Below are 13,909 nucleotides of genomic sequence, written 5' to 3'. Positions count from 1 at the left end.
TATATAACTTTAAATCTTATATTTTGTTCCTTTTTTTCATATTTTAGAATGTTTTAAAATGTACTGCTGATAGGCACTTGTCAGCAGATTGTAAGTTTGATAAACAGTACTCACATACTACGTTTTTGTAGTTCCTGTATATATTAGACTTAAGTCAATGAGTTAGCAACATTCGGTTCTTTTTTTTAAGTGCTAGTTCAGATTTTTCTTAGTTAAAACACTTTATAAAGTTGTTTTGCAAGAGCTTTTAATATCCATTTTATATGAGTTTTCAATGAAAAGTTAACTACTTATAAGGATTTGTAAAATCTGTACATTAGCTGATTTCCTGGAAAAAAACGCAGCCTTTTTAACATATTATATTTGGAGAGTGGTTTGGCCTTGAATTGTTTGCATAGGATTGTAATACATGTTTAATTAGTTTTCTTTTTAAAAAAGTTTTTTTCAGTCTATATATAAAGCCTTATCTTTAATATTCTGATTAGGCTATATATTAATATTAAACACTCTTAAGCAAAACCTTTTAGACTGATCCTGCAAGTCTTTAAAATCCCCATCTCTAGTTGAGATGAAGGGTTTGCTAAGAAAGGCTCAGTAATGTACTGTTTTATATTAACAGGAAACAGAACAGCAGTAGTGGTTTGAATACCCTGCAAACAGGAAGTTTGACACATGCATAGCTCTTAGCTTCTGTGTAAGAACTTGTTGAGCTCCTTCTGGAAAAACTTTCAGTTACTTTAAGTAAAGTGTAAATGCACATGAATGGCAGCTTATAAAGAACTACCCTGTAACCAGTATACAGGTACAACTGCTCTTCAGAAATTGGAAGGTTTTGCTAGCCGATTATTTCATAGACATTCTAAAAGTACTGCACATGATCAGAAAACTGCTCTGGAAAATGACAGCCTTCATTTCTCTGAACATACTGCTTTATGGGACAGATCAAGTAAGTTTTTTTTTTTTTTTTAATGGTACATTTTAACTAGAAGCTAAAATACTAATTGGAGTCTTAGAATCAAACATAAAGAACAATGTTTTGTTTGTCTTTTTATGTTTTTCACAAGGACATTTTGCAGGATGAAGTTGCAAAATTCCACAAAAACTTGATTATAAGTTGAACTGAATTGTGTAGATCATTGTTTTGTTTTATATGTAACCAGTAAGTCACATTTGGTAGGAAATTTTCTACAGAATTCTTATATCATTTCTAGTGTATGTTACTGTTTTTTTGTTTTTATTTTTTGTTCTTATATAAAAGTGAAAAGCCTAAATTTTAGAAACAAGTTAATTTTTTTTTTAATTTTTGGATTTATAAGCCTTAAAGTTAGGGCGGAAGACTCTTAAATTTATAATTAAAGTTCTATTATGTTTACCATTTTTTATTTTTAAATGCCTTTGTGAAACTTACTTCAGTTTTTTTATAAGCAGGATTTCTAGTATGAAGGCATAGTATAATTATTCTATGTAAAATCTTATATTTATAACATTATAAATATCAAAAGCTTTTATAATTATATTTTATGTTATTTGCAATTAAAGGAGGAAAAAGTTGTTTATGCATACATCACATTCTTTCCAGGCATGTTAAAATGTTTGGACTTGCTGCTTTGCTAAAATGGTGATATGTAACCATTTTTGGTGACATGCAGTTTAAAAGATAAATTTCAGTATAAACAACACCAGTGCCTCCATTCCACTACTCACCTTGGACCCTCCCTGAGGTATTTTTGTTATTGTGATTAAAGGAACAATAGAGTTACCCTTGGTACCTTTGCCCTTTTTGACGTGTTTGATAATCAAATAGCACTAGGTTTTGCCTTTTTCTGTTTATATATTCCATAGCAGTTTAAAACTCGGTTTAAAAAAACAAAACAAACCAAGAGTGGTTTACAAAATTTACTCCTTGGTTTTTACAGTACCTTCATGGTTCTATAGAAACTTATTTGAAGTATTTATTTACTGCATCAGAATTTTTTTACCTTCTTCAAGCTGTTTTAAGGAGAAAGTATATATATTGTTAAAATTTTTCTTACTTAAAAGTTTTGATTGTTTATAATTAATCCCTGCTGTAAAGCAGGTTGATGGATGAGGAATCTCAAATATCTTCAAGTTAATGAACTGTTAAATATTGGAAATAATACTACATTATTAAAATTAACCATACAACAGAAGTTTGTTATTCATTCCACTTGTCCTGTTCTGTTAAATTGCATTCTCCTAGGTCCCTTTGGAAATCTTTTTCATGCATTTTGAAGACCTTTTGATTAAGCATTCAATGAAGAATGAGGACAGTACTGAATTAGTTTCTGTTTCACTAGTACCTACTCCTCCAAATAGTGGGTGTTTGTTTAGTAAGTGTATCTCAAATGAATGAATATCACAGGCTTGTAATAATTAAAAGTTATGTTTGAACTATACTGTCACCATTTTAAAAAATGTATGGGGCCTGTGATGTTTTCTGAAACATTTTAAAAACTAGCAATCAAAGATAAAATCATGAGCATGATTTCTTTTAGAAAAAACAGACTGATAAAATGCTGTTAACATTTTTCTTTATTGTGATGTCCCAAAATAAAATAAATAATACTTTTGTAACACAAGTAAAATTAGGTACAGGACTTGTAGCCCTGCAAATAATAGGCATGACAAGACATACTTAGAGTAACTGAATGTTCACTAATCAAGTATTCTTCTACTCTCTTCTCTCTTTCACATCCCAAAAATATCAAAAGAGACAGTAATTTTATATACATAATGATGAGTGTAGTAAACACAAGCTCTAGTTTTCTACTATGGAATGTGTTGCTGTAGAGGAGTAAACACTGATACAACAGAAACAGAGGAATCCTATCATTTCAAAATTCTAGGGTTTATTTTTGTGATGAAAACACAGATTATCATTTACAGAGTGAGTTATAGAAGGAATTTTGACTGTATGAAGTTTTTATGAAAACCACATTCTTCAAAGCTACTTAAAGCATTCTACTTGTATGACTTGTTTGACAAGAAAAAGGAATGTACTATCTCCTGATAATAAACACTCTGAATATGCTTGTTCCAAAAGTGCTATTTTAAGAAATCAACTAAGCACAGAAAATACATGTAATTTTTTAAAAATTAGATTTGTTAACTATTGAGTAAAGATTAATTACCAATTTAGGTATTTATGAGATGTAACAAGTTTTAATCCAAGTTTCTTCTCTGGTGACAGTAAATACAGGAAGAAATACAGAATAAAAGCCACATAGTAGTTTCCAGGTGCCTTAACTGTGTTTCATCTTTTATTATTAAATTAAGTAACAGGAATTCCTGTTCAATAACATAAATATTTAACAGCTGATTCCATCCATATATATGTACATGAAGTTCAAAAGAAAAACATGGAGGAATTCTGCTTTTTTGTTCTGACTCAGAATGAACAGGAGTATTGACTTTCATTGAATTCTGTTTGTAGCAAATGTATTATGGTTAGCTTTTAAATTTTCCTTTGATCATAAATGGTGTATCGAATTATACAATGCTGAACTTGATTGAAGTTTTCACATTTTAAATCTTGGACTTCATACACTTAATAAATGTCTAATAAGAACATTTTAAGGACTGAATAGGTGCATAACCATCAAACACTTCTCTTATTCTCCTTTCCCATGAATTGACAGGCTATTTTTCTGGTAGGTACAAATCCATCTGAGTGAATCTTAGATTTAAATACCATATTAAAAAATAAGGAATTTTGTATATGTATTTCTTCAGGTAGAATTAGATAAAGTGGTTTATCAGACCACTTTATCTAGTCAGTTTTACCTTTCCAAAGCTCATACAGTCTTTAAGACAATTCACTTTCATGTTTATTTCTTTTTTTTCCTTTAAGATTGATTGATTGATTGATTGATTTTTAAATTTATTTATTTATTTATTTATTTATTTATTTTAGAAAGGGGTAGGGAGGGGCTGAGGGAGAGGGAGAGAAATCTCAAGCAGACTCCCTGAGTGTGGAGCCCAATGTGGGCCTGGATCTCAGGACCCTGAGATCATGTCATGAATTGAAATCAAGAATCAGTCACTTAACCAACTGAGCCACCGAGGTACCCCTTTCACGTTTATTTCTTAGGCCACTGAATCTGTGTCATTGTAACTTTTTTTTTCATTGTAACTTCTAAGCTAGAAGACCATCCGCATTATCTTTTTATCTGCTTTTTCCATCAGCAACTATTCCATAAGCTTCTTGGTAGTAATCCATTTTTAGTCATTTGCCAAATGTTTTTGAGAATTTACTGTATCATAATCTACAAATGGGCTCTGGGAAAAATAAGATCTATTTCTTACCCTCAAAAACAAGAGAAGAAAGAGCAAACATACAAACAACATAATATTTAAGGTATAGTGAGATGGTTACTTAAAAATACAAGTTTACTGTGGGAGCTTAGTGTAGGAAGAGGTTAACATTAAGGGGAGATGGGACCTTCAAGAATATAAAGAATGAATTGAATTTTGAGACTCAGAAAAGGAGGAAAATGTTATTTTATTATAAGAAAATAAATAACATACACAAATATGTGAAAATATGAAAATTTAGGATTTACTTAAGAAACATAGTAAGATATTGTCCAGAAAGGTAGTCTGTAGATCTGATCTTTGAAGTCTATTATATATTCAGAATTTTGAACTACATTCTAATAGACAGTGGGGAGCTAATCTAGTTTTTTAAAGTGGAAAATAATATATATGCAGTCTTTGTTAAAAGGGCCTAAAGAATTTTAATTTTAACTAGCATAACAAAGGAAAAGTTAACTTGCTTATTCTGCAAGGAAATGTATTTGGATACTAAAGATTTTCTGTTTGAGCTGGGCAGGTAATACAACTAAGATTTTTGGTCACTACAGGACCATGGCAAATGAATAGTCAGACACTGGATTCCCTTTACAGTAACAGTGCTAATTTAAGATGTTTCTTCTACCTGGAATTTCTTTTCCTTTCTACTACCGGTGGTGAGATCTGCTCATACTTTCAGACTCTGCTCAAGTATTATCTCTAACAAAATCACCAAAGCATTCTTTTCCTGTTTTTCATTCCATTAGAATTCATAATCTCTTCCTATGTTCTCTTATCGTCTTATGCTCACTTCCATTATGGTTTATTTTATAGATTTAAAGTTGTATTACATTAGTCCTTAAGTTACCTATCTCCCCTATTTGACTTTGAACTCCAAGAGGGCATAAATTTGTCAATTTATTTTTGGTATTGCCAGCATAGTTCTCAACAAACACTGAGTTGTTTATTAGATTGCCATTAAATATCACTATGGTCTTACACTAACAATCTTTCTCTAATTTGTTCAATTATGATCTTTACAGTTTATTTCAAAGGCTTATGGTCATTAACCAAAAGCAGTAAAATGCTCACCTGAACATGACCTGAACATTCTGGAGGCACTAAACTCTTCAGTGTAATTGGTGTATTTTTATCATGATTGCTTATAAGAATTTGAATAATCAGGAGACCTTATACTAAAATAATTGGAATATTAAATAATTTAAAATTAGAACATGTTTCCATGGGCTACTTAGCAATGCCAAGTAGTATATCAAGTTTAATAATATAAAGAGTAGCTTCTATTTGCTTGTGTTTTGCAAGAATACCCATACTCCATGGGTAGAGAAGAAGAAAAATTAAGTATATATTCTAGGTAGTGTCTTGCTACTCAAAGGGTATTCCCAATCCAACAGCATTAGCATCACCTGGGTGCCTGTTATAAAGGACGACTCTCAGGATGCCTGGGTGGCTCAGTCAGGTAAGCATCTGTCTGCGTTTGGCTCAGGTCATGATCCGAGGGTCCTGGATCTAGTCCCACATTGGGCTCCCTACTCACTGGGGAGTCTGCTTCTCCCTCTGCCTACTCTGCCTGCCACTCCGCCTGCTTGTGCTCTCTCTGACAAATAAATAAATAAAATCTTAAAAAAAAAAAAAAACTCTCAAGCCCTATCAAACCTGTGTCAGAATCTTTATTCTAACAGAATTACCCAGCTGATTTGTATGCACATTAAAGTTAGAGAAGCACTTTTTCCCTCATAACGTTTTAATCTGATTAGCAAATAATATATCTTCATTGGAGAAAATTTGCAAACCTTAGAAAAAACAAAGAAAAATGTAAAAAATCACACATTTCCACCAAAAGATAACCATTGCTAACATCTTTTGTATATATAGTCTTACAGTTGTAGATATAGATATCTTTTGTATATATAGACTATTTTTTGCATAGATAAACAAATTTCCACCAGCCCCTAAATTTGGATTTTTTAGTACAGTGTTTTATTACATTTTTGCTCTTCATAAAGAGTTGTTCCACAATATCTTTTAAGATGGCTGTTTTGTTTTCAATTGTAAGGTTGTACCACAGTTTATTTAACTGATCACTTGCCATCTAGATTGTTTTTAATTTTTGGTATTATATAAAAAAATGCTGTGGTAAACATCCTTATAGCAAAATCTTTGTATATATTATTTTTATATTTTATAGGACAAATTTAGAGAATTGTTATGACTGTTTTAAGGCTTTTGTATTAAATTAATTGCACCCCAGATATAGAAGTAATATATCCTTTTGGAGTTAAATTTGTTTCAATATTCAGAGAAGACGTTTAAATTCCCTCGTATAATTTTCTGACACATCAAGCATGCTTTATTTTCTCCTTTATTATTTGTGTTTATCAGAATTTTCCACTTTTCAAAATTGATCAATTATTAGGAGCAAATGGTCTGAGAGACGTGTTTTAGTTGTTGAAAAGAGCATTATCATTAGATGTTCCTTAGTAATCAACAGACTATAATCTAGTTGGGTTGGAGATTCAGTCATATTATAAAGTATATCACATAATTCTGATTGTGCAATATAGCAGTGACTCTTATCCTTTCATTCCCACATTCCCTGGGTGGAATATTGTCCTATACATTATCACATGAAACATTTATTTATTATCTGTCAGACATTGTGCTAAGGACATTGCATATATTCATTTATGTAATCCTTTAAAAAACCCAGTAGGGTAATTATTATTATCATCCACATCTTACAGATGAAGAGACTAAAGCACATTGAGGGACAGTAATTTCTTCTAGATAACTTATCTAAAGGAAGAAATTTGAACCTGGGCAGTCTGGCTCCAAAGCCCATGCTTTTAGTACCTGTTCTGTGAAATCTTTCTATATATATGTGTGTGTAAGAAAAACAGAAAGAGAACTTCGAAAATAAGATGCCATCCAAAAAGAGCTAATAAATTGAAACTGGAGTGATATATTCTCTGAAGGGTTGAATATTACTTGCAAAGTCCTAAAATAATGGCTGCTTTTAACTCAGCTTTTTTTTTTTTAAAGATTTTATTTATTTATTTGACAGAGAGAGAGACAGCCAGTGAGAGGGGGAACACAAGGAGGGGGAGTGGGAGAGGAAAAAGCAGGCTCCCAGCGGAGGAGCCTGATGTGGGGCTCGATAGCAGAACGCCAGGATCACGCCCTGAGCTGAAGGCAGGCGCTTAACGACTGAGCCACCTAGGCGCCCCTTAACTCAGCTTTTAACTAGTTGTATAACTAGTATGGCCCACTTAGGATACAAATAAGGTTTCATCTTTTAAATATTCAGATTAATCATTTGCACTCATCTGTTCATATTAGCAGGACTGCTAAGCAGCACTTTTTTTGGTGTCTCCTTCCAGCCCCCTTCAAATATTGCTAAACTTTTGACAGTTTACTCATTACAGAGAGGCTAATCTTCCTTTCAAAGCATAGATGAAGAAAGAGATGGGTATTTTGATTAATATATAAGCTAGTGGTCTCTTTTTTAGCCTCATTTGATTTTGCCTCTGCTACATGGTTTCATGGTTTAAAACTGGTCCCAAAAAATTTGATGTACCCTTGCTCTTGATGTGATGAGACTGATCCCTGTAAAGACCTTAGTGGTTCTTAATAGAAGGGTGACCACCCTTCCCAGTGTTATGCTTATCCAAGGGATATATCACAGGATTTAGTTTCCTTAATTTAAACTTACATGCTTCATGATCCTGACTTCCATGCCAGGTTGAATGTGTGACAAGGTTATCTTTAGCCCTTCCCCCACGTTGTACCAAAATCAGCCTTCCTCTCTTGAACATCTTGTCCAGGGATAGCAAAACTGGTTGTCTGTAACTCAAATGTAGCTCACAGATAAGTTTTGTTTGGTTCTCATGGTATTTTTTAAATAATTGAATTTGATACCATTATTTTATATAAAAATATAAATTATTTTATATAAATATATAAATTTTACTTTATATAAATATATAAAATATAAAATAATGATTTTTAAACGAAAGATTTCATATTAATATTGGACTTTAATATTTTTGAACCATTAGAAAAGTTGATTTCAATGGCCTCTTATTCCCACTTAAGAACAAATGGGCAGTGAGTGAATATCTTCTTTAATCAGGATTTATACTGTGTGATTTACCTGGCCTTTACTTCTGTTGTTTGGCCTATAGTGCCTCTAATGTGGACCCTAAATCACCAACTCAGATTCTCCTTTCCTCTTTGATAAAGCTTGTTCAGTGTACTTTCCTACTCATGGGCCACAGATACTATCACTAAAATTCATGAAAGAAATTCTGGTAATTCTGAACCTTAGAAAGAATGGGGTCTAGTTTTAATCCCTCCCTTTCAGCATCTGCATATTATTTTTAATGCAGATCTACTTACCTCCTTCCCTTTAATTAGTTTTGTTTACCATTAGGTATTGGAAAAGAACAGCCTTTACTAGCTCCAAAGGGTTTTTGTTAGATCATTCCCCCAAGCTAATGGGATGCCTACCAGCCTTATATTTACATAATAAGTTGTCCACTGAAGTGGTTCTTCCCAGAGCAAAGATCTGCTTACGAGCACTTGACAACTTTTTTTTTTAAGATTTATTTATTTATTGTAGAGACAGAGTGGGGGAGAAAGAGAGAGTACACAACATGCGCCCTTGCAAAGCACAGGGAGGGGCAGAGGGAGAGAGAAAGAGGGAAAGAATCTTAAGCAGACTCCCCACTGAGCACGGAGCCTGCTAGGACACAGGGCTCCGTATCACAACCCTGACCTAAAAGGAAATGAAGAGTTGAGCACTTAACTGACTGAGCTACCCAGGAGCCCTGACGACTTTTTAAAAATGAAGTGTAATTTATATAACATAAAACTCAGTCATTATAAGTGTACAGTTCAGTGTTTATTAATAAATTTATAGAATTGTGCAGCCATCTCCACAATTCATTTTTAGAATATTTCCATCACCTCAGAAAGTTCTTTTGTACCCTTTGGCAATCAGTCTCCACTTTCACCTCAACCATAGACAAACCCTGATCTCTTTTCTGGACCTACAGATTTCCTTTTCTGGACATTTTCTGTCTCTACAGATTTTCTGCCCCTATAGATTTTTGTCACTACAGATTTTCCTTTTCTATAAATGGGATTATATAATATGTAATGGAATCTATTGTTTCTGGCTTCTTGCACTTAAAATAATGTTTTTGAGGTTTATCCATGTTTTAGAACATATCAATAACTTTATTGCTGAATTATAGCATGCTGTATGGATATAATACATTTTGTTTATCCATTCAGCAATTGATGAACATTGAGATTGTTTCCAGGTTTTGGTTATTTGGATAATGTCGCTATAAACATTTGGTATACAAGACTGAGTGGACAAATGCTTTCAGTTCTCTTGAGTAGATATCTAGTAGAATTGCTGGGCATATGCTAAGTTTATGTTTATTCTTTTAAGAAACTTCCAAATTGTTTTAAGTGGCTTTACCATTTTACATTGCCACCAGCAATATATGAGGGTTACAGTTTCTTCACATTTTTGTTAATACTTGATATCATGAGTCTTATTATAGCCATTCTGTTATATGTGAATTGGTATTTCATTATGGTTTCAGTTTGTATTTCCCTAATGATTGATGATATTGAGCATATTTTCATATGCTCTAATAAGCCATTTGTGTATCTTCTTTGGAGAAGCATATTTTCAAACCTTTTGCCCACCTCCAAAACTGAGGATCTTAGCCTTCTTATTATCAAGTCTTAAAAGTTCTTTATATGTTCTGAACACAAGTTCTTTTGCAAATACATAATTTGCAAATATTTCCTCTCAGTCTATGGTGTGTCTTGATTTCTTAAATGATGTCTTTAAGGAACAAAATTTGTGATTTTAGTGAAGTACAATTTATCATTTTTTTTATAGATTTTACTTTTGGCGCCAAATCAAATCATTGTCTAACCCAAGGCAATGAAGATTTTTATTCTCTGCTTTCATCTAGAAATCCATTTTTTAAGTTGTTTTTGTATATGATGTGAGGTACAGAGTGAAGTCCTTTTTCCCCCCTTCATATGACTATCCAATTTTTACTGCACTTTTTAAATCCTATTTTTGGCATCAGCTATCCATTTCTTAATAAAAAAAAAAAAAGTCTGCTGGGATTTTAATAGAGATTGTACTGAATCTATAGATTAATTTGTAAAGAATTGCTATTTTAACAATATTGAGTAATGCATAAGGATGAAATATTTCTCCATTTTATAGATGTTCTTTAATTTCTTTCTTTTTTTTTTTTTAAAGATTTTATTTATTTATTCGACAGAGATAGAGACAGCCAGCGAGAGAGGGAACACAAGCAGGGGGAGTGGGAGAGGAAGAAGCAGGCTCATAGCGGAGGATCCTGATGTGGGGCTCGATCCCAGAACGCTGGGATCACGCCCTGAGCCGAAGGCAGGCGCTTAACCGCTGTGCCACCCAGGCACCCCAGATGTTCTTTAATTTCTATGCAATGTTTCCTATTTTTTAGTGAAGAAGTCTTGTTAAAATTGATTTTTAAAAATTTTATTTCTGTTAATACTGTTGTGAATGGAGTGGTTTCTTTTATGTTTGGATTGTTTGTTCCTAGTATATTAAAAGGTTATTGATTTTTGTTTTTCCTAGTATATTAAAATGTTACTGATTTTTGTGTATTAATCTTACATCCTATGATGTTAATAAACTCATTTATTAGTTCTAATAGTTTCTTTGTAGATTCCTTAGAATTTTCTACATATAGAATCAAGTCATCTGCAAATAAAGACAGCTTTCTTTCTTATCAAATCTACGTGCCTTTTTTCTTAACTCATTGCACTGGCTAGAACTTCTAACACAAAATTGCATAGAAGTGATGAGTGCTGACATCCTTGTCTTATTCCCAGTCTTAGGGAGAAAACATTCCATCTTTCATCATTATCTCTGATGTAAGCTATGTAGTACCCCTCCCCCCCACACACACACACATGCACGCACATGCCCCTTATCAGCTTGATGAAGTTCTGGTCCTACTTTATCAAGGTATTGAATTTCATGGAATGCTTCTTACTCAGACATTCAGATGATTATGTAGTTTTATCTTTATTTTATTAATACAGCATATTTCATTAATTGATTTTCAGTGTTGAACCAACCTTGCATTCCTGGGATAAATCCCACATGGTCATGGTATATAATCCTTTTTATATACTGTTGGATTAGGTTTGTTAATACTTTGATAAAGATATTTGCATTGTATGGATATTGGTCTGTAATTTTCTTTTGATCTTTGTCTAGCTTTGGTATCAGACATTATAGAATAAATTGGAAGTGTCACATCCTCCTCTATATTCTGAAAAAGTTTATGTAGGATTGGTATTATATCTTTGGATGTTTCATGGAATCCCCCAGTGAAATTGTATGGATGTGAACTTTTCTTTGTGGGAAAAATTTTAATTACTAATTCAACATTTAATTTGTTCACAGGTCTTTTCAAATTTTCTGTTTCTTCTTGAGGTGGTTTCAGTAACTTGTGTCTTTCTATTTGTGCAGTTCATCTAAGTTATATAATCAAGATAAAGTTGTTTATAATATTCCCTTGTAATTTTTTAAAATTCTCCAGTGTCAGTGATGATGATGTTTTTTCATTTTTCATTTGGGTAATTAGTATCTTCTCTATTTTGTCTTGTTTTATTATGTTTTATGAGTTTTAATGTTTCATTAGTATAGCTAGAGGTTTATCAGTAAGACTTTGGTTTTACTCATTTTCTCTGTTGTTTTTCTATTTTCTATTTCATTGAATTTTGCTCTGATCTGCTGTTTGTTTTTGGTTTAATCTGATCTTCTTTCTTGAGTTTCTTAAGGTGGAAGCTTAGATTACTGTTTGAGACCTTTCTTCTTTTCTAGTATAGGTGTTTAAATCTACAGATTTCCCTCTAAGCTCTGCTTTGTCTACATTTCATAAAATGTTGATTTCTTGTCGGTGTTTGTACATTCAGTTCAAAACATTTTCTAATTGTCCTTTAAATTTCTTTGTGATTTAAATCCAAATATTTGGGGATTTCCAAATTTTCTGTTGTTGATTTCTAATTTAATTCTGCTGTAATCATAGAACATATTTTGAATGATTTTTAGTCCTTTCAGATTAATATATTATTTAGCATATGCTCAATATGGAAATATCCATGTGTGCTTAAAAACACTATGTATTTTGATGATGTTAGGTGCTGTGTTTTATAAAATGCCAAATTTCAATGGTATTATTCAAGTTTTCTGTATCTTTGCTGATTATCTGTCTAGTTTTTCCATGAATTATTTAGAGGGAAATATTGAAATCTTCAACTATAATTGTTGAATTATCTAGTTCTTCTTTCAGTTCTGTCATTTTTGTTTTAGTATTTTGGGGGCTGTTTTGTTCAGTGCATATACATTTCTAATCATTAAATCTCTCAGATGTATTGGCCCTTTTATCATTATGAAATGTCCTTTTTTTGTCTGAAGTACTATTTTTTCTCTTTAAGTCTATTTTGTCTGATACTGATTTAGGTACTCCAGATGTCTTATGGTTACTTTTTGCATGGTATGTCTTTTTCTTTTCCTTTTCCTTTCAACCTATTTATATCTTTAAATCTGGCTTTTGTAGATAGCATATAGTTGGACCTTGCTTTTTTTTAATCCAGTCTGATAATTTCTGCCTTTTCATCTGTCTTTATATACCATTCATATTCAATGTAATAATTGATATGGCTGGATTTACATCTTCCATTTTGCTGTTTGTTTTCTATATGTCTTATAGTTTTTGTTGTTATTCTTTTATGTCTTTAGTGTTAAGCAAATATTTATTAGGTGCCATTTTAATTCCTCTTTGTTTTTTAACTAAATTTTTAAAAGGTACTTTCTTAATGTTTGATTTAGGGGTTATAATGTACATTTTATCTTGTCACAATCTACTTCAGTATATCCTGACTTAATTCTGGTAAAATATAGCTATTTTGATCCAGTATATCTCCATTTCTTCTCCAACTCTGTGTTATTTTCACATATATTACGTGTATATTTTTGTAAACCCAGCAATGCAATTTCATACAATTTAAGTCCTTTAAAAAACTTGAGAAGACAAAAAAGTATCTATTTATAAAGTCTTTTACTTATATTTTTACCATTTCCAGTAGTCTTCATTTCTTCCTGTCAATTTGAGTATTGTCTAGTGTCCTTTCCTTTCAGCCTTTTGCAAAAAAAAAAAAAAAAAAAAAAAAACCATTCTCAGCTGTTATTTATTTAGGAATGTCTTTTTCACCTTTGTTTTTGGAGAATAATGTTTTGGATAGAAAATTTTTGTGAAATTTTTAATTTTTTCTCTTAGCACTCTGAATATATCATTTCACTGCCTTCTAACCTCCCTATTTCTGGTAATTAATCCTATTGCTTTTTCCTTGTGCATGTCATTTTTCTCTTGCTGCTTTTAAGATTTTCTCTTTGTCTTTCAAAAACTTGAATATGATGTGTCTGGGTATGGATCTCTCTGCGTTTATTCTAGTTGGTATTATTTGACATTCTGGGTCTGTGGGG

The 13,909-nt window shown here is 31.9% G+C and overlaps 1 protein-coding gene across 2 annotated transcripts in view; it reads left to right on the top strand.

Annotated features, from left to right (window-relative positions):
- The window catches only part of PRKACB (protein kinase cAMP-activated catalytic subunit beta), a 123,052-nt gene that overhangs the window by 57,066 nt on the left and 52,077 nt on the right, over nt 1–13,909 (top strand). Inside the window, exon 1 of one of the 2 annotated variants that reach the window (XM_008690672.2) lies at nt 674–946. The exons of the other annotated variant lie outside the window; for it this stretch is intronic. Within the exon in view, the coding sequence (XP_008688894.1) occupies nt 763–946 (184 nt within the window). The 5' untranslated portion in view covers nt 674–762. Of the gene's footprint in view, nt 1–673; nt 947–13,909 lie in introns of those variants that run through there. 2 annotated transcript variants of the gene reach the window in all.

This window comes from Ursus maritimus, unplaced genomic scaffold, assembly GCF_017311325.1.
Source record: "Ursus maritimus isolate PB19 unplaced genomic scaffold, ASM1731132v1 scaffold_12, whole genome shotgun sequence".
NCBI classification, from domain to species: Eukaryota; Metazoa; Chordata; class Mammalia; order Carnivora; family Ursidae; genus Ursus; species Ursus maritimus.
The sequence above is the reverse complement of the archived record's forward strand: the minus strand, read 5'-3'. Positions and strand labels throughout refer to the sequence as shown.